At 27.4% G+C, this 23,269-nt stretch overlaps 1 protein-coding gene across 4 annotated transcripts; it reads left to right on the top strand.

Annotated features, from left to right (window-relative positions):
- Positions 1 to 2,621: 2,621 nt before the first annotated feature.
- Positions 2,622 to 23,145, top strand: LOC127063223 (peroxidase-like). 4 transcript variants are annotated; one of them, XM_050992664.1, is made up of 18 exons: positions 2,649 to 2,739; positions 5,795 to 5,839; positions 9,761 to 9,897; positions 13,056 to 13,209; positions 13,860 to 14,008; positions 16,998 to 17,174; positions 17,997 to 18,196; positions 18,607 to 18,802; positions 19,354 to 19,551; positions 19,656 to 19,803; positions 19,906 to 20,065; positions 20,156 to 20,326; positions 20,413 to 20,611; positions 20,744 to 20,849; positions 20,920 to 21,902; positions 21,958 to 22,164; positions 22,475 to 22,815; positions 22,938 to 23,145. In XM_050992664.1, the coding sequence occupies exons 3-15, from the start codon at positions 9,765 to 9,767 to the stop codon at positions 21,059 to 21,061; spliced, it is 2,133 nt and encodes a 710-aa protein (XP_050848621.1). In that variant the 5' UTR covers positions 2,649 to 2,739; positions 5,795 to 5,839; positions 9,761 to 9,764; the 3' UTR covers positions 21,062 to 21,902; positions 21,958 to 22,164; positions 22,475 to 22,815; positions 22,938 to 23,145. The 4 variants fall into 4 exon arrangements, with proteins under 4 accessions (XP_050848623.1, XP_050848621.1, XP_050848620.1 ...); XM_050992663.1 differs by having other exon boundaries at positions 22,475 to 23,145; XM_050992665.1 differs by lacking the exon at positions 2,649 to 2,739 and adding an exon at positions 3,678 to 3,759 and having other exon boundaries at positions 22,475 to 23,145.
- The last annotated feature ends 124 nt before the right edge of the window (positions 23,146 to 23,269 follow it).

Genomic DNA, 23,269 nt, shown 5'->3' with positions numbered 1-23,269 from the left:
TTTTTAAATTTTAAATATGCGCACATAATCGTGAATGTAAGTAAGATAGAAAATATAATATTTAATCTAAAAAGTATTAATAAAAATAAATAAGAGCTAATGAAAATAATTAAGAACAAATAAAAATAATAAAGAAATTAAAACATTTCAATGCATTTCTCTAAAAAATTATTTTTAAATTTCTATATATCTATTTACCGAAATATAATTAATAATGTAAAATTTAAGATCCTTTAATGCTCCAAGCTAGAATTAGATAGAGAATATTTTGAAAACGCACTGATATATGCAGCCATTCACCCAGTATTACTTATATAGTATTATCAAAAATAATACTATATAATAATAGGAATTAGATAATTCATAATTAGATTTTGATAGATCGCAAGTAATACCGAGCTAAATCCCACGAGCTCTTAAATTTTCCCATGTGTATACATATATTGCTCTCGACTGTTTTATTTTGCTGCTTGCCGGAGACTGGAGGATTCTTAAACAAAGAATATTTTCGTAATTAGGGCGGGAGGAACTTTTACGCTGTTATTTATATCCTAATTATTTATATTCTTTATTATACCTAATTATTTATATTTAATTATACCTAATTATTTATATCCTTATCTTTCTTTCTCTTAAAGATTTTACTATATGTATTGAAAAAAAAAAAATATTTACGGATACGTTTAAAATTTTCTCTTTTTTGGAAACCTAAAAAATATTAGATTGATATTAATAGAGTAAAAAATTAATTGCATGCGTATTATATATGTACATATTATATAGTGGTGTAAGAGAGATATTTATATATATGCATACATGTTTACTTACGCACGGTATGTGGTATGTACACGTATGAAAATCATATATACGACGAAATACAATCAAATGCGATTAATTAATGGAAGATTATTAATTAAAGCGTCGCTAATAGACAAGAAATGTATCGATGTCGTAAAAATATAAGTAGAAAATTCGAAATAGGAATATCTCCAAACGACGCCGAGGTGCCAATTTTATTTGCGTGGATATCTTTTAAATATTAATTTATTTAACTCCATGTTCTTTTATATTGTTTAAATAAATCTAAAATTACCGAAAGTATTAATTTTGAAGTTATTTCCTTTAGAAAGAGAGAGCTTCGATGTTGATTGGTCGGAATGCAAAGGAAAACTGATTCGATAATCGTCAAAGTCGGGCAAAGATTTATTTATGTTGAAGTTACATGTAAACAACGCGCGCCAATGCAAAATTTAAGTCTAAGAGAAATAATTTAAGATTAATTTATGTTTAACAAGTCTTCCGAGCTGTCTAATATTTAATTAAATTTACTATTGTTTAAATATTAGTTTACTTAATTCTGCCTACTTTTATATTATTTAAATAAATGAAATTATTAAAAGTATTTTCAGTTCATTGAATCATAAAAAGTAATTATAGCAAATTTCGTGTGGCGTGGACAAAAATAATAGAAGTTTTTGAGAAATTGCAAACACAGATTAAAACTTTTAATTTAATAATTATTATAATTTATTTTAATAATTATTTTATATTATATATATAATTTGCGATATATATAGTTTATCGGAAGGTGGCGCCAATACGGAAAACATTATCGACATAAATTTTTAGTCTTAAGATATTAACAGCAGATGGCGGCAACATTGAACTTTTGACTCAATAAATATGTTTGTGGTTATTTTAAGAACACTATTATTTAAAAAACACATTTTCGTTATTTATATATTTGATACGATGAACTTTTAACAAACGTGATACACGTAAATTTAAACAATTAATAAATCTTCTATAAATTGTTTTTCTTACAATGATTAACAAAAGGAACATAAATTTGCGGAATGTTTTTTTTAATAAAATTCACCCTCTTTTTTTAATTCAATTTTTAATGAATTAAAGATGCGAAATCAATGAACAGACTCAAGAATGAAATATTTCTAACAAAAAACTTACTTTAACTTTCTCAAAATTTCTCAAAATACTTTAACTTTCTAAAAGACAATCATGTGAGTTTTATCATAACTCTCTTCAATTAAAACTAGACTAATAATGAATAATGCAAAATTTTTTTATTTATTTCACTTCTGCCATTAATACTTATGCCAAGCAATAAACTTAACAATAACATTAAATTCGATAAATAATTATAGGATATGATGAAATCAGATATGAAAGGCTTGAAGCACAAGAAAACAAAGGAGAAAGGAACTTCGAAGGAATGGAAGGTTAAAAATGAGTCCAAGGAGAAAGATCGAAAAAGGGTAAAGGATGTAAATATAAAAAATTTTAAAACGAGAAAATAGGCAAAAAAATATTCAAACAAGAAAAAATATCCTCCAATCAAAACTTCCTTTATTTTTATTTATATATATTCTTTCATTTTTACTTTCTTTTTTTTCTTTTCTTTTCTGCAAATTAAGATTAATATTCGTTTTCGTACGTTTTCATACTTTCGAAAGATAATCAAATTCAGCAACAAAATTTAATCTTGGAATTTCTTAGTTGCGAGAAGTCTCGAATCGATCTAGCTTAAGTGTTGATATAATTACAGGAACAGTGTCGATTAGTATGTACGCAGAGCTTTCGGTAGCGTGGGGTGACTGATCAGTCCCTGTACTTTCTCTCCTTGCATATAAGCATCGCAACATTTCCTGTATTCGTTCAGTTCTATCTGTAACTAGTTCCTAATCGTGACCGAAAAGGAAGTGATCGAAATATTATCGGGTATTTATCAGTGCTACGAGTATCTATATATCAGTGTCCTTTTTTATTTATTTATTTATTATTATTATTATTATTATTATTATTATTATTATTATTATTATTATTATTATTATTATTATTATTATTATTAGTCTAAATCTTTATTCCATACAATAAGACTCCATCTTGTGAAAAATTTTTCATTGAAAAAGAATATGAAAGTTAAAAATTGTAAGAAAGTCAATTTTTATCAATTATTTTGTGGTATATCTATCTGGATTATAATAGCATAGAATTATTAAAAAAAAAGATTTATGTTACTTTTATTATCATTAATTTAATTATCGATATTATGGTACTTTCTTATATAAAGAAAAGTAAATTTTTTTATTTCATATTTATAAAAAATCATCCAAGATAGATATCTCTTATTAAAAGTTTGTTCATTGCGTAGGATTGATTGATTTCATTCGCGATTTATTTCCATAATTATTGTATTAGAGTGGCTCTAAAGTTATTTCGTATTTAATCATGAAATATTGAAGCAGACCAATTGATTTTTATTTCACAAAATATATTGAAGTATACCTTATACAAATATATATATATATTTACAATTATTATATTATAAATATATTCGTTTTACCTCCTTCTTAAAAAAAGAACAATATATAATATAAATAGAAATGAATTTTATGATTAACCAAAATTATTAGATTTATCAATCGTACAGATCAATGATATGATATGACTTTACGTAATAATCAAATACTTCATCAACATTTTTTTGTATGTGTTATCATCAAGCATTAATGTCAATTGATCACGTACTCGATACAGATTATTTGAAAAAATGGTAGAGTTTATATTTTCTTAACACGTTTATTGGACACATGTGACGTTTCGATTGTATTAAGAGAGTCCCATTTATATATTACGACGAAAAATGAACTACATTCATTCCGAGTAAAAACGTAATTTACTTTGTGTAATTGAAAGTCGTAAAAAATTAAGTGTGAAAGAAATCTTTGATTCAGAAAGGTATAATGTAAAAGCATCGTTGATTCAAATAATACCATCATAAATCATTGAAGAAGTCACTTAAAGAATTGTTAGTGCTTATGATTAGTACGTTGAGTTTTGATCATTTAAATTTATTTTTTCTTTTCAATATTTAATTTTCAATAATCAAATTGACAAACCAAATAACAAACCCTATTGAACAATATTTCATTCAATCAACTGCTATCGATATATTTTATAATTGTCTTTTAAATATACATAATAAATCATAATTAGAATTTTCAATCAATTGAACATTTAACACATTTGATTAGTTTTAATAAAATTAAAAATAAAACATTTATAAATTTAATAAGACAAATGTATAAATTTAATATTCCATGTTTTCATCGATCGATAAAAAAAAATCAATTTCTCACAATATTATCTCGATCATTTCTTCATGTAACATTTATTCGAAAAAATATTACAATGGTGACTTTGATCTAATATTATCGATTATTAAATGCATCATTTCTCACAAAAATTATTTTATATATGTATGATATGTATGTTTGATAACCCTATTATCGATTAAATTTTACCACATGAAAACTAATATAACTTATCATATTTTTACTATGAGACATTGATAAAATTAGCTTTTCTATACCAGCATTATCATTCACCCCTATAATTACTCATTTTTTTATTATAAAACATTGATAAAATTAACTTTCGTTACGCTCGATCTTGCTTATAATTTAAACTATATGTACATATGAAGAATTCAAGATATTGATAAAAAGAATATTGAAAAGAAAAAATAAGACTGCTCGTGTGGAACATCAATCATTACACCGTTTTACGCGTTAAAGGAAGACAATATCAAGTTAGTCAGAGAATTTACATAGCTTGTACATATAGGTGGGATCACATAAGATATTACTTTCTTTGACAGACATGACATACATTTCGAACGATGCATTCACATGCAAATGCAATTAAAGATCAAGTTTTGCACGTATCTATTATGTATCTTGTTTAAATACCGATGTACGTATCTATTCTTTTTTCTTTCCAATTATAATCTCTCGTAATTACCGAGTTCATAAAGCATACATTTTTTGCACAAGTTTTAGATTTTTCTTTCCCTTCTTTTTTATTATTACTTTTTCTTGCTTTGTTTTATTATTCATCTCTCGTTAAATTTACACGGTCAAAAAGACTGAGAATCTTTAACGCAGGAAATATAAATTAGGATGGATTTATTACTGTTTTTTTTTCTTTTCTTTTTTTCTATCTCGGTATTCTTGAAATTTAAACTTGGATAGTTCGATTTTTTTAAATGTCCTAAGCAAAAATCTTTCCTTCTTAGATAACTTTCGAATAGGTATGCGGAATCAAATAATGTATAAGCTTTTAAAGATTATCATTAACCGGACCTTGCTTGCTACTTCATAAATGGTAGTTCCCGATTAGTCATACGATTATAAATACTTGTTTAGAACAGTAGACTATAGAATTTTATATCTTCCGATTAGAAATCCACATATACGGGACACCGGTATTTCCATAATAAATTTCATGGTGTTTGTTTGCATAATCTTTTTTCAGACTAATCTGATTGAAACTTTATTCTTATATAAATTTTATATTTAAAACAACCGTGCAACCACAGGCAAATATTGTTATCACTTTATCTATCCATAATGGAACTATCGATAATTATCTATAACTAACTAACTATTTATCCATGTCGGATAACAACTCCTCTCCTCTCGTCTTCTTATCCATCCTCTACTTCTAATACTGTCATAAAGTTATTTTTTATTATTATTTTACATGAATAGATAATATGGATACATCAATACGATATACGTGTAATGTACTGATAAACGAGGTAAAATTTATTGCAGTGCCAAATTCTGTGTGTTGTTATTTATAATGGCTGAAGGTTTTAAATAATTCCCGCATTAATTATTCAGTTCATAGCGTGTATAAACTGCACCAAATTCATACGACGTCCTACGATTTTCTTTATATCCTTTTAATATTTCTTTTTCCTTTTTAGAAAATATTCAATCAACAAGAGTACTACACACGTGACTCTTTAAATGTGAGTTAAATTCATTATCAATTTAATTGTTATACTTTTTTGTGAAATTGTTCATCATTGACAAACGATATTTATATAGATTATTCTAGTATTTCTAGAGATAATCAAAGAGATTAATCTATATGAAAAAAAAGTCGAAAATATACAATACAATTTTTTTATTTCGTTTTCAAAAAGATTGCGTTTAAATATTCTCCAAGTATATATGTACTTAACTATGTCATCGTTAAACAGATAATCGATCAATATTACGTATGACATTATTGACATTTTATACGAACGACATATGTGGTTTTTATCATAATGTTGATCAATATTACGTATGATATTAATGATATTGGTGCATAAATGACATATACAATTTATATCGTAATGTTGATCAATATTACGTATGATATTAATGATATTTCTACATAAAGAACATAACATGTGGTCTGTATCGAGATCCAGTTCAACACGCTGTAGTTAAATATATATGCACTTGAAGAATATTAAAAGTCGATTTTCTCGAAAATAAAGCTTCAAATGAAAAAAAAATTATTCTTTATTTCCAACTTATATTTTCATATAAAATTATCTTCTTCTCTTATTGATAGTAAGATCAATACTGATATATATCTTTTGTTATATATCGTAATCTTTCTGTTTATATAAAAAAGAAAAAAAAATAATATTGTTCCACTATCTTTCTGAATAAATAGATATAATTACAAGAATAAATACGAAATAACAAAATAAATTAATAATATAATTTAAATATGGTAAATTATTTATAAACGAGTCTAACTGATCTTTCATAAACATTTGACGTGGTCTAACATAAAAAAAATCTTTTGATTTCATATATTTCCCGATTTTTAATTACACAGATATTCTTTTAAAATCACGAACTTTGAAAAATGCTTACGTTTTTTTTTCCTTTAACTCTCTTCCGATCAAATTAAATGCACGAAAGTCGACTTAAGCAAAATAGGAGATATCACAAGAAGTGATCGAATAGAATTAGAGCAGAACGATCATTTCGAAACGGTTTCTTAAACTGACCTTCGTTTTCGCAAATGGAATCAAATCGTTGGTCACGCAAATAAAAAAGAAAAAAAGAGAAAAAGATATGTATTTTGACTTCAAAATACAGTTGCTTATCTCGCGATTATTTTCTACATAGTTACGAAATAAATTGGTGAGAAACATAGCGATATAATACAACGAATATTTGATTATAGTAATATTTTTTTATTCGTTAAGACATCGCTCGTCTATTAACTCGTAACTCACGAGAAGAGGTACTTCTCCGAAAGATAATGATAAATTCTAATGAAAATTCATTTACAAAAAATGGCTAATGAGAGAAAACACACGTATCAGAGATTTAACAACGTTATTCTAGTACATGCATATATACATATCAGCTGTTGAGATTGCTGTTTCCAATTTTCTTCTACTTTTGCGGTTCCTTTCCGGTCTCTCAGAGTTTCCGTTTATTCGTTTACCAGAGAGATTCAATCGTCGGGTTGCAATCAAGTGAATCACGGACGATGATAGGTGAAACGTATGCTTTAGAAACATCAAAGATGTTTTATGCAGTATTTAAGAAAATTACAAAAAAAAATCGAATCAACCAAGAGATGACGGATTTATTTTATTTTTATTTTATTTTATTTTATTTTTTCTTTTTCATATTTTTAACGTCGGAGTTTATTACTCGAAATATTTGTTGATACTTTCTCTTGTTGATACTTCGTCTATTTTCAATACACGGCTTATACGTCGAAAAATTAAACTTTTAAGAGAATAAATCACATAAAGCGAAATCGTATAATTTTATCTGTACGCCATTAATGATAATTTGTTTTCTGTATAAGTTTCACTCGTATTATGTTTTACAGCGTCCGCCCATCTGCATTCGTTTCCTTATTATAGTCCTAGCAATGAAATTAGCTATATCTTTTTTCTTCTTAAAGATTTAATATATTTTTTAACGATTCGATCATCATCAACTTATCGATCATTTCTATTCTACAGTTGTAATTATAAGAAAAAAACGAGTTATTCATTATAACATATACGATAAGATTTATGAAATCTATGAAAAAAGCAGTTTAATGAAACCATAAAAAGAATTCCTTCGCTCTTAAGTTCCCTTTTCTCTTTTATTTCTTGCATGCCCACGTCTTCGTGCGTGCTTTTTCTTTTTATGTTAACTATTTCGCTTAGGCTGTCGCTATCGAAATATAATCACACGATACGATTGTATAAGACATTCGTTATTTAGACTAGAGATCTTATATAAATTGATTCATCCCTCGATTTACTTAATTAACTCGATTTATTTAATTAATGCGCTACTTATTAAAAACTTTTACAATTCTTTTTTTTCATATGCAATAACACAATCACTCCGTTTACGCAAACCTTTTATAAACAGTATTAATTTATGCGATCTCATTTTACGCAGTCAGAAAATATATCTATTTTTCTATAATCTTTAATAAATTAAAAATTTCCAAATATTTTAACGAGTGAAGATTTGAAAGAATATGTAAATGTAATCTGTGTATTCAACGTATAAATACTATATATATCAAAATCTAATACGGCATAAAATCGGACTAATAAATCATATATTATTAAATAAAGCTTATAAAATATTACCTTATAGTATAAATGAGAAGCTAGACGAATCTGAATTAACGAAGTAGGAGCAAATCTGAACACGTCCGTACAAGTTGTTAGAGGAACGAGCACTGTGTAGCACATTAGTAAGGATGAACAAAGAATGTCGTGCCAAGGCCAAACTCTCGATCGCTTGTTGGTTGTTTACATGCCCTTTTGATGTTACTTCTAAATTCTCCGAATAGTACAAAGCACGCACGCACACACATATACCTACAATAAAATTTTATCCCGCTCGACTGGTTTTGTTTTGCTGCTTGCCGGAGACTAAACAATAAATATTTTCATAATTGGAGGGGGAAATTTTACGCTATTATTTATATCCCAATGCTATCTTTTTTCTTCATTGATTTCATTATATGTATTAAAAAAGAAATAAATTTATGGATACGCTTAAAACGTATATTGTTTCTTTATCTTTGTAAAATTAAAAAAAAAATTAATTATTTTGGATTACTATATATATAAATTGTTTGAAGAAATATGAGAAATAAATACTTTCATAACTTTATATCGACTTTTTTCTTTAATATTTTCTTTTTTCACATTGATGGACTCTCTATTTGCATAAATTATATTACTTTCTATTTGCATAAAAGAAAATCTCATGGAATGAATAATCTGCGTAAATCGAAGATAAAATCGAGGAGTTGATAGAATTTTCATGAAATATTTTTGTACTATTTTTAAACAGATGTTTAATCTAGATACGACTTTTTAAACGAGTGTTAATCCAGAAGGCGTGCGTACATTTTGAACAGTTGTGCTTAGATAAATTAGTTGATTAAACATCCATCAAATATCTATTGTTTTTAATTAATAATACTCGTATGTCGATTATAAACGCTTTAGAAGATTGTGATAAGCGATCGAATGTAAAACGAACGTAAAATTCTAGAATAATGAATGAGAAAAATACAAATATTGTTTTTTACTTATCCAACTGCTAAAAAAGACTGACATTAGGATTTGTCATTTCTTTCGTTTTCTATTATTTGCAAATGTCATAGTCATATGAATTAAAAAATTTGTATTTATAAACTAATAAATGATCTTTATTTTATTTATTATAAAATATGATAATATTATAAATACAATGATTTAATTGATATTATAAAATGAACTAATAAATATAATCTTTATTTATTAATTATAATAATTAGTTAACGTATACCTATTCGTATAAATTTCAGAGACACAGAAACTTCATAAATTATATACTTATAAATAATACTTAATAAATTTCAGAGAGATGCTTGGAAGAAAAGTGTTATGGCTGTTGTGGTTTCTTCTCGTTGGCAGGACCTTCAATCTAGGAAATGCTGCCATTGATGTGAATTCCCCAAATGATACAACGGCAAAGATAAATCGGTCAAGGAATTCGGGTAACTTAATTCATATAAATTCACTGTTGACAACTTAAACATTTGGACAGTGCAGTACATTTAAATTCTATAAATGATGTGTTGTATATGTCGTCATTTTTAAGTAAAAAAATGTCATTTATTAATTTATATTTATTAATTTATATAGCTGTTCAAACTATACAATCTAAAGCAAAATTTATTTTGCGTTATAAGACAATGTTCGAACACTGAAAAGAAACGAAAATTTATTACATATTACATGAATCTGTCATTAATATCTTATTCTTAATGAGATTAATATCTTATCCTTAATGAGATATGAATGTTATATTTACGAATAGACATTATTTAATATATATATATATATATATATATATATATATATATATACAGCGTAGGTATTACTAGGCTACTTAGAAACGACGACTTAACATTACATAAAATAATTTATTCCTATATAATTATTCAAATAAATATGATAATATTAAAAAACTTTAGTTTTTATGTTTTAATAATTAGTAGTTTAATTAGGCATATCGAACATTTCTCCACATTGGCTCGATTATAATTATTTTCGTTGAAATTGTTGTGATTATATAAAAATTTTAATTGTCTCGAGAAAGAAATTGGACCACTTTCTCGTAATTAAAACAATATATCGTTAGAATTAAATAACAATGTAGTTTTTTATGCTGTCGAGCATATGTAGAAATACAAGTATATAAAAAAAGAAAAAAGGAAAACTAGAAATTCGTATCGTAGAATTGGTTCATTAATGTGAATTCAGGAATGCGTATTATACACGTGATCTGAAAGGCCTTTTCTTCGAAAGCGAAACGAAGCTATCAAAAGATCGGTTCGTGTATGTCCCCGAGGACATTTCTTACGTGTATAAATATCTACGCGCGAAAGTACGTCATTACAAGTCTAGGAAAGTCTTGCATAAGTGAAAAAAATTAAAAGAGAGAAATAGGTGACAGTGACATTAAAAGTAATCTTCTGAATGTCTAATCCGATCTTATGATCTTATAAAAAGATCATTCATTGAAACCTTCAATAATTTTTTTTTTTATATTTCATCAAGTCACACACGCCGTTTAAACTAAAATGACTACTTTCATTTTTAAATAACGTTCACTTATATGCCATTAAAACTAAAATATTATATTGCAAATAGAAAACATCTTAATATCCTCCTTTTTTTTATTCTTGAAAATGATCAATTTTCTCAAATTGATATCAATTATTGATCAACAATTTATTTCCATTAATTATTTCTCTACAATTACATTTCCTATATGCATACTCTTATTATTGAAAATCTTTGAAAAGCATTTTTATTTCAAATAGTCGATTCAAAAATTGATTTCACTTTTGTAAAAGAAAGAAATTTGTTCAAGAATAATTTCGTCACGTTGACGATCCTTGACGAATTTCCTTGACGAAAAGTTTCTGTATTTCTACGATATTGTAGTAAAAATATCTAATTACTCTCCGAGTTATAATCGACGAGATATGTTAATGTTTAGAATGGTGTGTAATCGGAAATGATATTCGAAAAGTTCAACCGGTGTTCGCTTACTTGCTCGCATGCGAATGACTGTGATTGGATTTTTACGAAAACATTGAGAATGACGCATGAAATTTGCGTTTTACTGATCGTTTTAGATAAGGGACGTTGCCTTAAATCGACTGAATGATTTCGATATATCAAATAGCTACCTACCTACGATAGGTATTTTCGAGCGTGTCTTTCAAACACGATCATTAGTGTTTTATTGAATCGAAACTACAATCTTTGGTTGCAAAATTACCAAACAAGATGAATTACATCTCACGATAAATTATCATTCCCAAGATCAAGATAAATTCTTACTTTTTTCTTTTCCTTTTTCTTATCTTTTTTTTAGTGTAACTTAATTCGTAAAAAATATTAAACTCGATCTTTAACGAGTCGAGCGAGCAATGTATTGCATTTTTGCAATGCAATCTACACAATTTCGAGAACACAGTCAATGCATTTCCAATATGTATACATTCGAAAACTTAATTTAAATGGATTAAATAAGTTTTGGATAAAATGAATTAATTAAATAATTTAAATGTATAAAATAAGTTATTTAATTAATTTGAATGAATTACATCTAATAGTAAGATAAGTACATTTATTCGTAGAAGTGACGATAATTGAAACAAGATTTGGTTTATCTAAAACAGTTTTCTAAACCAGTTTATCACTTCATGCATATTCAATTTAGTTTTCTTTTTTCTTTTTTAAGAATTTTAATTTAATTTCTAACAGGATACGAATTTTAAAATATATAATGTCGTTTATAAGTTCAATAATAAATTTTAACGATATCTATCTTCTTACTTTACTAAAATATTAAAAGTTATGAAGCCCAAAGGGCTCTGTTATGAATAATATTCGTAGAACTATTCTAAAGATCGTGGAATATTTTTTATGTACGTATTCAAGAGTGTAAATCTAAGATTTCTTATTCGAAACGATTTCAGAGTATACTATCCGTGAGTATACAAGAACCTAATAAAATTCATGGTAGCAACTGAAAGCAGTGAAAGGTGCTCACTCCCTCGCTATTGTAAATCCAATGAACCGTAGATTAGAAATGTTACTTCGAGTTAAGGACACTTGCTTTGATTTAGTTGAAAAATGTTAGAATCGTTCAGTAATCGAATTTTTTATTTAAGATATTAGAAGGTGCATAATTCAATAAAAATCTATATAAAAACACATACGAGATCTCTCTCTCTCTCTCTCTCTCTCTTTCTCTCTCTCTCTCACTCTCTCTCTGTCTCTCTCTGTCTCTATTTTTCTTTATGCGTTTCTCGAATAACGAGTATCATGTGACGTAATAGATATAAGATAAATATCTCTCCGACGATGGAGAACACCAGCAGTCGTTGTCCATTCGAAGGTTTTCCGTGAGAAAAATATAACTCCCCTTTCACGAATAATGTAATAGTCTTGTCTCCGATGGAAAACATGTCCCATTTACCATAATAAAAGTTTTTTGTTAAACGTTGTTCGTTCCGTGTAAAGATTTATAGTTTACAGACAATTGAATCTTTTATTTCCTTTTTCTTCTTTTATTTTCTTTGAAACGATCGTAAAATTTTTATAATAAACTCTCTTCACGATTTTTCTTCTACAGATCAAGACAAGAAGAATTCTTTGGATTTGACGAGCTCAGAATCTTCGTATAACAGCTTTTATGGATATTCTTTCCAAAATTTTTTTCCCGCCAGTTGGATGTTCAACACATTCTCGACGTCACCTAGCGTAATTCCTATTTTACCTTTACCGCAGTAAGTAAAAATTTCTTTGATTTTCATAAATTGCTATTTTCTAAAAGTAGAAGTTTATGTACTAGTCAGAAGTCGTATGATGTGTTTATAAAACGATGTAAAAATCTTAAAGAAAGAGTATCTGAATGAAGTGGAAAGAGAGATGTTTCCACTCGTGTTTACAAGGTCTACGACGATGTAATACGAAGTGAAATTTCTTAAAGTAGATTCTGAATGAAAGAGAAAGAGATATATGTATTTCCAACTTGTCCGTTCCACTCTCCTCAACCTGTTCTTTATCCATCATTCAAGATAATTACATTGAATGAGCTTCTGTATAAGACAACTCATGACGTAGAAGATCGCCAAACGAGCGCCAAACGAACGTTCTTCATTCGTACACCATTACTCGTTAAACACAAATTGATTTATGTAACATTTTAAACGAGCACGACATTCTAATGTATTATTTAGTAAAGTAACATAAATACTTTGATACATCAAGCGTATCGCTTTTAAATGAATTATCGAATTTATACATATCTACGATACGTATATGTTCCCCTTGTAAAATTTCCCTTACAAGGGAAACATCTTTGTTTCGCTTTATATATGAATCCAATTTTTACAGCGAGCAATTAATGAAGATGACATTTTATTAACGTTTATAGACGAATGACCTGCGGTGATACGTTCAATGGACAATGTCAGAAAAGTAGATATCGTAGTTTTGATGGTACTTGCAACAATTTATACAATCCTACATGGGGTGCAGCCAATACACGATACGGACGTCTTCTTCTACCCAATTATGCGGACGGTAAGAAATATATTAAATTACATTATAATAATCACATTTATTCAAACATACTTGCATATGTATAATTTAATTGAGTATAATAACTATGTTCGAATACTAAGGTTATTATAAATTACGTAAAAAGTATCTAATTAATTGTTATTCCGTTTTACTTAGTTACTGTTTAGCCAATTTAATAGCAATATTTATCAGAAGTAAAGATTTTTTCAATTTTATAATTAATAACGTGATCGAATCTAATTGATATAAAAATTAGATCAACGTTGATTCGATATATACCTCATTAAAGATCTCTTGAAACATATAACAACGTAATATATCGTAATCGTCGGTATGCACTACCTGCCTCATTACGCGAATATCTCTAAGTATTGAGCTGAAATAACGATACTTCTTTCTTTCTTCATTTTTCTTTTTTCTTACACTCCTCCATTTTTTCTTCCCCCTTCCATTTCTTTTTTTCTTTCTCAACTTACAATCGATCTTGAGTTTAGTAATTTCCACTTTCTCAGAAACTAATACTTTTTTTATCCTCGAAAATAAATTATACGATATACTATCGTAGATCATGATGGTGTAACATAATTTGAAAGTAATTCTCAACACATGATTGCACGATTTACGTCATAGTAACAACAATCGAACCTTTTTCTCATGCGAAAATCGAACGTGACAGGACTTCCGTGTGTATTCTGTTCACTGCGTAAAGGTGTACTTAAACCTTAAGTTCGATGTTGCACTAGTGAAAATCGTGCAACGAAGCGTGGATTTAATTTCTTAAGTCGAGAAACTGGTTTACGTCACACGTCTCACGAATTTCGTGATCATTGTTAATACGATCAACGACAAACTAAAAACTATTTCGAAGATATAGCTATCTAAGAGAACAAACGCGAGACTTTCACTTTCTATCATAAATTTCGCATATACCTATATATTTACATTTGTAAATACATACATGCGTACGATATGAATTTACTAACTACAAGATAAAGAATATATCATAGAAACATTCGTTTGAAATCTAGTAAATTAGAAAGCACAAAAAATAATAATCTAATCAAATTCATACTGAATTTTAATTTCTATGAAACGTTCGTTAAAATTTAATTGTTGAGTATAGAGTATGAAGTAGAGAAAAGAGGAGAATTATAAAAATCGATTTTCACGGGCACTGTTGGGTTAAGAGTAATTCTAAACTACCTACACTTTGTTGCTAGCATCATAGGATTTAATAACCATAAACCAGTAAACTGGTGTGTAATGTGCATTCGCCGTTGAGGTGTATTACATATTTTATTCTAAAAAATATTATAATTGTTCCTTTCTTAGCTGTACCTTGTAAAAGCTCAATAACTCATTGAAACGCTTTATTTAACAAATTATAAATATGCCATCTTGAAGTACGGAAAAAAGCATTTTATTTGAACAACAGTAGATTTTGAATTTGCAAAGTAACTATTGAATGGCCAGGATACAACCATTATTTTTAAATCAATAATGCCCAAAAAAAATCGATTCTTATAATCATTTCTCTGTTCACATTTTCTACTAATTTAATTACTATTTTTTCTTTTCTTTTTCTTTTTTTTTCATTTTCTTCTCTTTCATATTCTGATATACTACAAACGTGATGTTATAACAAAAAAGACCACTATTAAATTATTATCATCTCACGTTTATGTATTCAGTTTTGCGTTGATTGCTTGTTGAAAACTCACAAATGAATTGATAAAAGTGTATAATGATAATATATGGCTTCAAGAATTTGTATACGATGACACATCTATGTCAAGATCAATGTAGCAATATTAGAAAATATTCGAAAGATTGTTGTGCATTAGAGCATATTGCAGTGTGGCGAAGCGTCAATAAATGAAATTTTTTTTCTTTCTGTTCTTTACGAAAGAATATACGCTTGTTAAAAGTTACTACCCATTTGAAATTCTTTTCCAAGAATGTTAATTGTTTCCGACAAAATGTTGACAATATCCAGTCTATTGCAAATATGTGAGTTTTTATCAACTTATCTTATAATATAGTAACTCATATATAATATTCTTTTTCCATTGTTCTTGTTTTATTAATCGGCTAAACTTAATATTTTATTTTATTTTATTTTTCCTTTTTTTTCACACAATAATTAATATACTATTGATCGAAGGTTTTTCAGGACGAAATCACATTTTAATGAACGTTAAAGATCGTTTTTGCTGTGTTTTGCTTCGCTGCACTATCTTCTAATGCGTTGTGGCCTTATGTGTAGCTTTCGTGATTTAACACTTTCTCATCCGTCTAAATTGATCTAATCTAATGCTAGCTACCATATACATTATATCTGATATATATATCTTTTCTATTATTATAGAATAAATTACAAAAGAAAGGAAATTTATTTTACAAATTGAATGAAATGATTATTTTTCGTTATTGTTTTCTTTTTCTAATAAAAGAGTGAAATTACACCTTCATAAAAACTATTCATGTCTTGATATCTAATACAAAACAAAATTTCAATTCTTGATAATCGTTAATTACCACTTTTCTACCATAATTTTACATCTATCAAGATTAATTAGATTCGATGCTAATTTATATATAAAGTAATTAGTAATAAGTAAATTAGTAATAAAGAAAAAAATCTATCGTTATTCTAAAATAAAGAACTTAAATTTTAAATAAAGAATCTGACCATAAAAAGAGGAAGTTGTCAACTTACTAGCAAGAAGACTGACTTTAATAATCTTACCCTTGAACCTTCGAATAAAATTCTTTTCATAGATTATTATGACTCATATCATAACCCAACTTCAACGTTCATTAACATAATTACATGAGTGTCATAATCGATAGCACGCTTTTAACTCGACCGAATAGAGAAATGGTTACGTAGTAATTTATCACTAATCGACGTTACGTATATAACTAATATGTACGTAATACTTAATTTCAACGAAGTGAAACGTTAAAATAATATTTTATTACATAGGAATCCAAACACCAACAGGATCAATTACAGGAAGCGAATTACCTCTATCACGGTTGGTCAGTTTTACACTCTTTCCTAGTGTCACTATCAAGGATAATAAGTTAACATTGGCTGCTATGCAATGGGGTCAGATTATAACCCACGATATGGCTTTGATCGCTGGAACTACGCAATCAAGTGAGTATTGCTCTCTCTTTGAGTAAAAATTCAATTACATATTTTTGCGATAAGTAGAATGTTAAAAGAAAAAAAAACTCTTAAGGATATGGAGGTCATATAATATATAAGTAAAAAATCAACATCGGCCGAAAAATTGACCCTATCAAAGTTATAAATAATTTTTAAAAAATAAAAAGAGTAACATCTATTTTTTATAAATATTTGAATAATTATCATCAAAGATCTATTTTTTTAGCAAGTAGACTATCCTAAAACGTATCTTATCGTAATTATTTAATAAATTCGTTCGTGTTATAGATGTGACTTAAGTAGAATGAAGTTTCATCTTATTTGTAATTATTATAAAACGATGTTAAAGACAACTTAAGAATAAATCTCCTCTCATGAATACATATAAAATCCTCTTATGAAAAATATAAAGATAATTAAAATTAGGTGGTATGTAATTATCTTGATTACCTTTCGAAAACGATCCGAATGTAAGGATAGATCGCGTGCTTTGTCAACAAAATATCTATGCTTCTCTATGAAAATTACGTCAAGTAAATTTATTCGAACAATTACAACTCATAAAGTTTTTACATTCCCAAAACGAGCCAATAGTATGTTGATAACTTTATTGATTTTTTTATATCTTAATATGGTTGCAATCAAAGTAACGAGTTTTTTTCTCTGTGATCGTGCGACTTCCTGTCGTAGTGGACAGCTTTAAAGAACGTATTCATTAAGTGAAAATCGTTTAATATCGTACAACGATATATTAGATATAATCTATCGAACTTTCTATTAATTATCTTTTATATTTTTCTACGAGAATAGATCCTCATAGCACTCAATGTTGCACGCCAGATGGTCATTTGTTGGATACACTATCTCACGATTCCAAGTGCTATCCTATCGTTATACCTTACAACGATCCAGTTTACAGCAAATCCAACATTCAATGTGTAAACTTCGTTCGTAGCATTACTGATCTTGACCGTGGATGCAAGCTAAGATACAGTCCCGCTGCCGAACAGGTTCGTTACTTTCTTATCTAATATCCATTTATAGCTTTTTATCGATTTATTGCGTTAATATCTTATTATTCAATGAGAGAAAATGAATACACGACAACATCAATGTATTTCATATTCACATTGTATAATAACGATCTATACGAATGCAATACATAAAACAAGATGCATAGAGTTAATTTTCTAAACAACAGGTTTACTTAATCGTAATGAGAATATCCCAATTTACAAAGGGAAAGAGTTAAAAATATTATTCTATTTTTGTAAACTTTTAAATCCAGTTAAAATAATTTTGTTAATATTTTGTAAAGATACGATTAGGATTGATTATGCACTTACAATTAGTCTTAATTTGTTCTTCACAGCATCTTGTTATAAATCGATTTATTACGAATACATTTTACAATTTCTAGTTAACAGTCGTTACACATTATCTGGATCTTTCGATCGTTTATGGATCAAACGAGCAAGTTGCAAACAATTTACGGGCTTATATCGCTGGACGAATGCGCGTAGATATACGTAGTAACAGGGAATGGCCACCAGCTGCTACAAACAAGTCAAATACTTGTAATCTCTCTAATGCAGACGAAGTTTGTTATCAAGCTGGTAACGTTTCTTTTATATTTTTTTGTTCTTTTTTAAACAAAACAACTCACAAATATTTTCATTGGAACGATTCAATCAATTAATGTCGTATTAGAAGAACACACTTTGCTCTATTTATTGTACTCAATAAGAAATTAATTGAAAGATATTAAAAGATTTATTAAAAGATATCAAAATTAAATTAATTGAATTATTAAAAAATTCGTTTAAATTAGTATTGTTTATTAAAATATTAAATGTTGCGCCTGTATGGCATCACTGTACAATGATGATAATGTTGTTTGTGAGTGACATTTATCAATACGAAACTTTATCAAACGTCTGGTAGTAAGCAACATAATGGTACAATTAGAAAAGTTATAATATGTGTTACATATCATAGAAGATAAATAAAATTTATTTTATTTATTTTCGACATTGTATAGAAGAACACCTATTCTCAGGCGTAATGTTTTATAATTAATTATAAAAGATTAATTATTAAATATGACGCTGGATATTTTTATTGTTTCTCACGTTTGTTCTTTAATGGACTTAAATCTTTTTTGCAGGTGATACTCGTGTGAATCAAAATACTCAACTAACAGTACTGCAAATCTTATTGCTCAGAGAACACAATCGTATAGCTGGTATACTCGCAAATTTAAATCCACATTGGTCAGACGAAACAATTTATCAAGAGACTAGGCGTATTGTTATCGCGGAACATCAACATATATCATATTACGAATGGCTACCATTATTCCTTGGTATTAAAAATTTTCTTTTTTCTTAATTAAAAAGTTCATTTTGTTTTTACATTTTATACATTATTTTACAATATAACATCTCTTACTATTATTTATTTTATTAGGTATCAGGCAGACATATGATAATAAGATTCTTTACGATACCCACGATTATGTGAACGATTACGATTTCCGTATTGATCCAAGTGTTCTTAATGAGCATTCCACTGCTGCATTCAGATATTTCCATTCTCTTATTGCAGGCTATCTCCAGTTAGTATTGGCTACATTCATTAATATAAATATTATTTTTTTCTTTCAAACTGAGAAGCCTAACGTCTTAATCTAATTATTTTAATATCTTTCATATATTAGGTTGATAAATGAGGAAAGAAAATCAGTTCCATTCCCATTAAGACTCAGTGACTATTTAAATAAACCAAGCATTATTGAAAAAAATGATAACATGGATGAACTTACCAGAGGTTTATCTTATCAAGCACAATTGGCCAGTGATCAATTTTTCGACGAAGAAGTAAGAATCTATTACATTTTCTGTTTAATTAGTTTTTATTATATTTGACAAGATATAATGTTTTATATAATTTTTCGCATTTCATTTTAGATAACATTATACCTGTTCAAAGGTAATAAACCATTAGGCGAGGATTTACGAGCCATAGACATACAAAGAAATCGTGATCATGGACTCGCATCATATAATGATTTTCGAGAATATTGTAATTTGGGAAGAGCCAAAGAATGGAACGATTTTAGCGACTATATATCTTATGATGTATGAAGGAATTAATTTGAATTATTTCGAACTATTCAGAAAAGGATTTTAAATTCTTTATCATTGAAATATTTGCTTCTTTGTAGAATATTCAAAAATTGGCGAGTCTCTATGCTCACCCTGATGACGTAGATTTGACTGTTGGCGGATCTTTGGAAGAACACGTGCCAGGAACTCTTTCTGGGCCTACCTTCCTTTCTATTCTTCTTGAACAATTCTATCGAACACGAGTTGGCGATCGATTCTGGTACGAAAGTGGCGATCCTGATGTGGCATTTACCAAAGGTCAGTATTACATGAAATAAGAAATAAATTCGTACGTTTTTCAAGAAATTATATTCATTTCTCGATATAATATCGTTTATATAATCACATTACGTTAAACTAGAAATTAAACATAAACCATAATGCTTTTAGAACAATTGAAAGAAATACGAAAGGCTAGTATATCGAAGCTACTTTGTAACAATGGTGATAATATTCAGTTAATGCAACGAAAAGGATTCGAAGTAGTCTCCGACTTGTAAGTTATAAATTTACATTTTACAATTTTCAGAACGAATACATCCTTTCTAATTCTATTCGTGTTTTAGAAATCCACTTGTTAAATGCACAGATCTTCCGGACATAGATCTATCGTTATGGAAAGATTATGGATCTGAAGGGAAAAATATTTATCATTCTATTTTCGATTATTATACAAATTTAAAAAATGAGATAAAAAGTATATTTTGAGTGAAAATATCTTTATCAAATGACCAAATTTGTCTTTTTACTAATTGTTAAGGTTCTGTTATAGGTATTGTTGTATATAAAAGAGTCTGCATAAATATACATACGTATATTGAATAAAACTCTTAAAATGAATTTACTGGCAACTTCATGTTCGAAAAAAGACAAATAATATATAGAAGGACATATGCGATATCTTAATTATTCTAGATAAAAATAATCTATGTTTCTAACAACAATAATTGCTTCGAAACTTGTGTAAAAGTTATGAATATGCAAAAAAAATAAAAAAAAAAAAACAGTAACTATATTATTACAGTGAACTTTGTTGCACTAAGAATCAGGTAACATCAAACTTTACCAAGAATAAAAATATAGATTTCCAAATAAAGTAGTTAGATATATAATAAATAAATCTAATAGAAAAAATTATAGTAAATATTGCAAATTTATATTTGCAACTCGAAATATTCATAAAGGAAACGGATAAAATGAAAGTAGACGAACGATATTGGGATAAAATCCAGTTGTTGCTTTTTTTGTTTCTATTAATGTTAATTATTATATATGTTTATATTATTATATATTATTAATATATGTGTATATATATGAAATAGTAATAAATAATATAAATTACGCATATGAAAACGTATTAAAGTATTCAACATTGTCATCCTTTCATTATACCAATGGTGTAAAAAGAAATTTCTTCTTAGTACGTTCATAATAAAACATAAAACAAGAAACCTAGAAAATAATCGTATATTGGAAATAATATTTATAATATTCCTTGAAAATACTCGATGAGCAAGCTGTTTTAATTACCAACTCTGAAAATAACAAGGTAAACGATAAGGTAAACGATTATCGTTTTAGAATAACAACGCATATTTTTACAGAAAATGGTATTTCACTGAACACAAAGTTCGTAAAGCACCCTAAAGCACGGAACGATTCTCGTTGACCACATTGGAACGTAATTTACTGAACCTAAAGCGTGATTTTTGTGAAACGGAGCAGCAACATGAAAGAACAAAAATATAAACTTTTTGCAATTATTTTATCCTGCGTACTTTGTACCAATATTTGTGCCGGTGCCAGTGTCGGTAAATATTATTATAATTTTTATTAAATAACGTATAGTAAACCGGGAAAATATTTGTTACATAATAATAAAATACAAATATCTAATATAAATATAATATAATACTACTATAGTATGTATATTTTATACATACTAATATAGTAATATAGTAGACTGTAAATCTAACGTAATATAATACAGGATATAACAATCTTTATGAAAAAAAAATATATATATATAGACACACACATACAGGCATTTTATATAAAATAGTTCAAGTATAAGGATTAAGTATTTACATATTATTAGAAATTCTTTTTTATGCGTTTCAGCTAGAATGAGCTCGGATGATAGCATCGCTGTTCGTCAGGATAATCTCGTGGTTCAGGATCTATTAAAATTAATATTAGTACTAAATAATATTCCATTGATAGGCTCTCGATTGATGGCTATACCTGCACTATTCATCAATTACATCGCAAGATTCGAAATGATGACCAACAATATCCTGGACAAAATTTTACGTAAATCCTTACCATGTACCATAACGATCAATGAAATCGTGTGTGAAGGGATACCAAAAAATGGTGGTTTGATATCTATTATCAGAGAAGCAATTGACACAATGCCCAATACTAGACTATTTAACATCATAAAACAAGTTGTAGATTTGGTACTATGTTTTTATACAATTAATGCGTAGCAACTTTCTTAAATTGATTATAAGTTAATTGCTGGTGTCATCAGATATTTATCTATAATTTGTCATTTTCTTCTTTTTTATATTTGTTATAGACGACATTAGCACTTGAGGTTCTGTCTCTGCAGGGATATCATTAAATTCGAGCATATCTTCGTAAAAAAATCAACAAAAAACTGTATTAACTATTAATCTTGTTTGTTTGTTCCAAATATGTAAGCTAATTTATATATATGCATTTTTAGTATTACATCATTAAAAATAGATAAAAATAAAGGCACAGGTATTTTTTTGATAAAACAATATATTAACGAATCGTTAAACTATATAATGAAGTGTTCGATGTTCATTTTATTTTTATGGCGTAAATAAATAAAATAGAAAGTATTTATATTTATTTATATATATAAATACACATATAAAAAAT

This window comes from Vespula vulgaris, chromosome 4, assembly GCF_905475345.1.
Source record: "Vespula vulgaris chromosome 4, iyVesVulg1.1, whole genome shotgun sequence".
NCBI lineage: Eukaryota > Metazoa > Arthropoda > Insecta > Hymenoptera > Vespidae > Vespula > Vespula vulgaris.
Note: the sequence above shows the minus strand (reverse complement) of the source record. Positions and strands in the feature narration are given on the sequence as shown.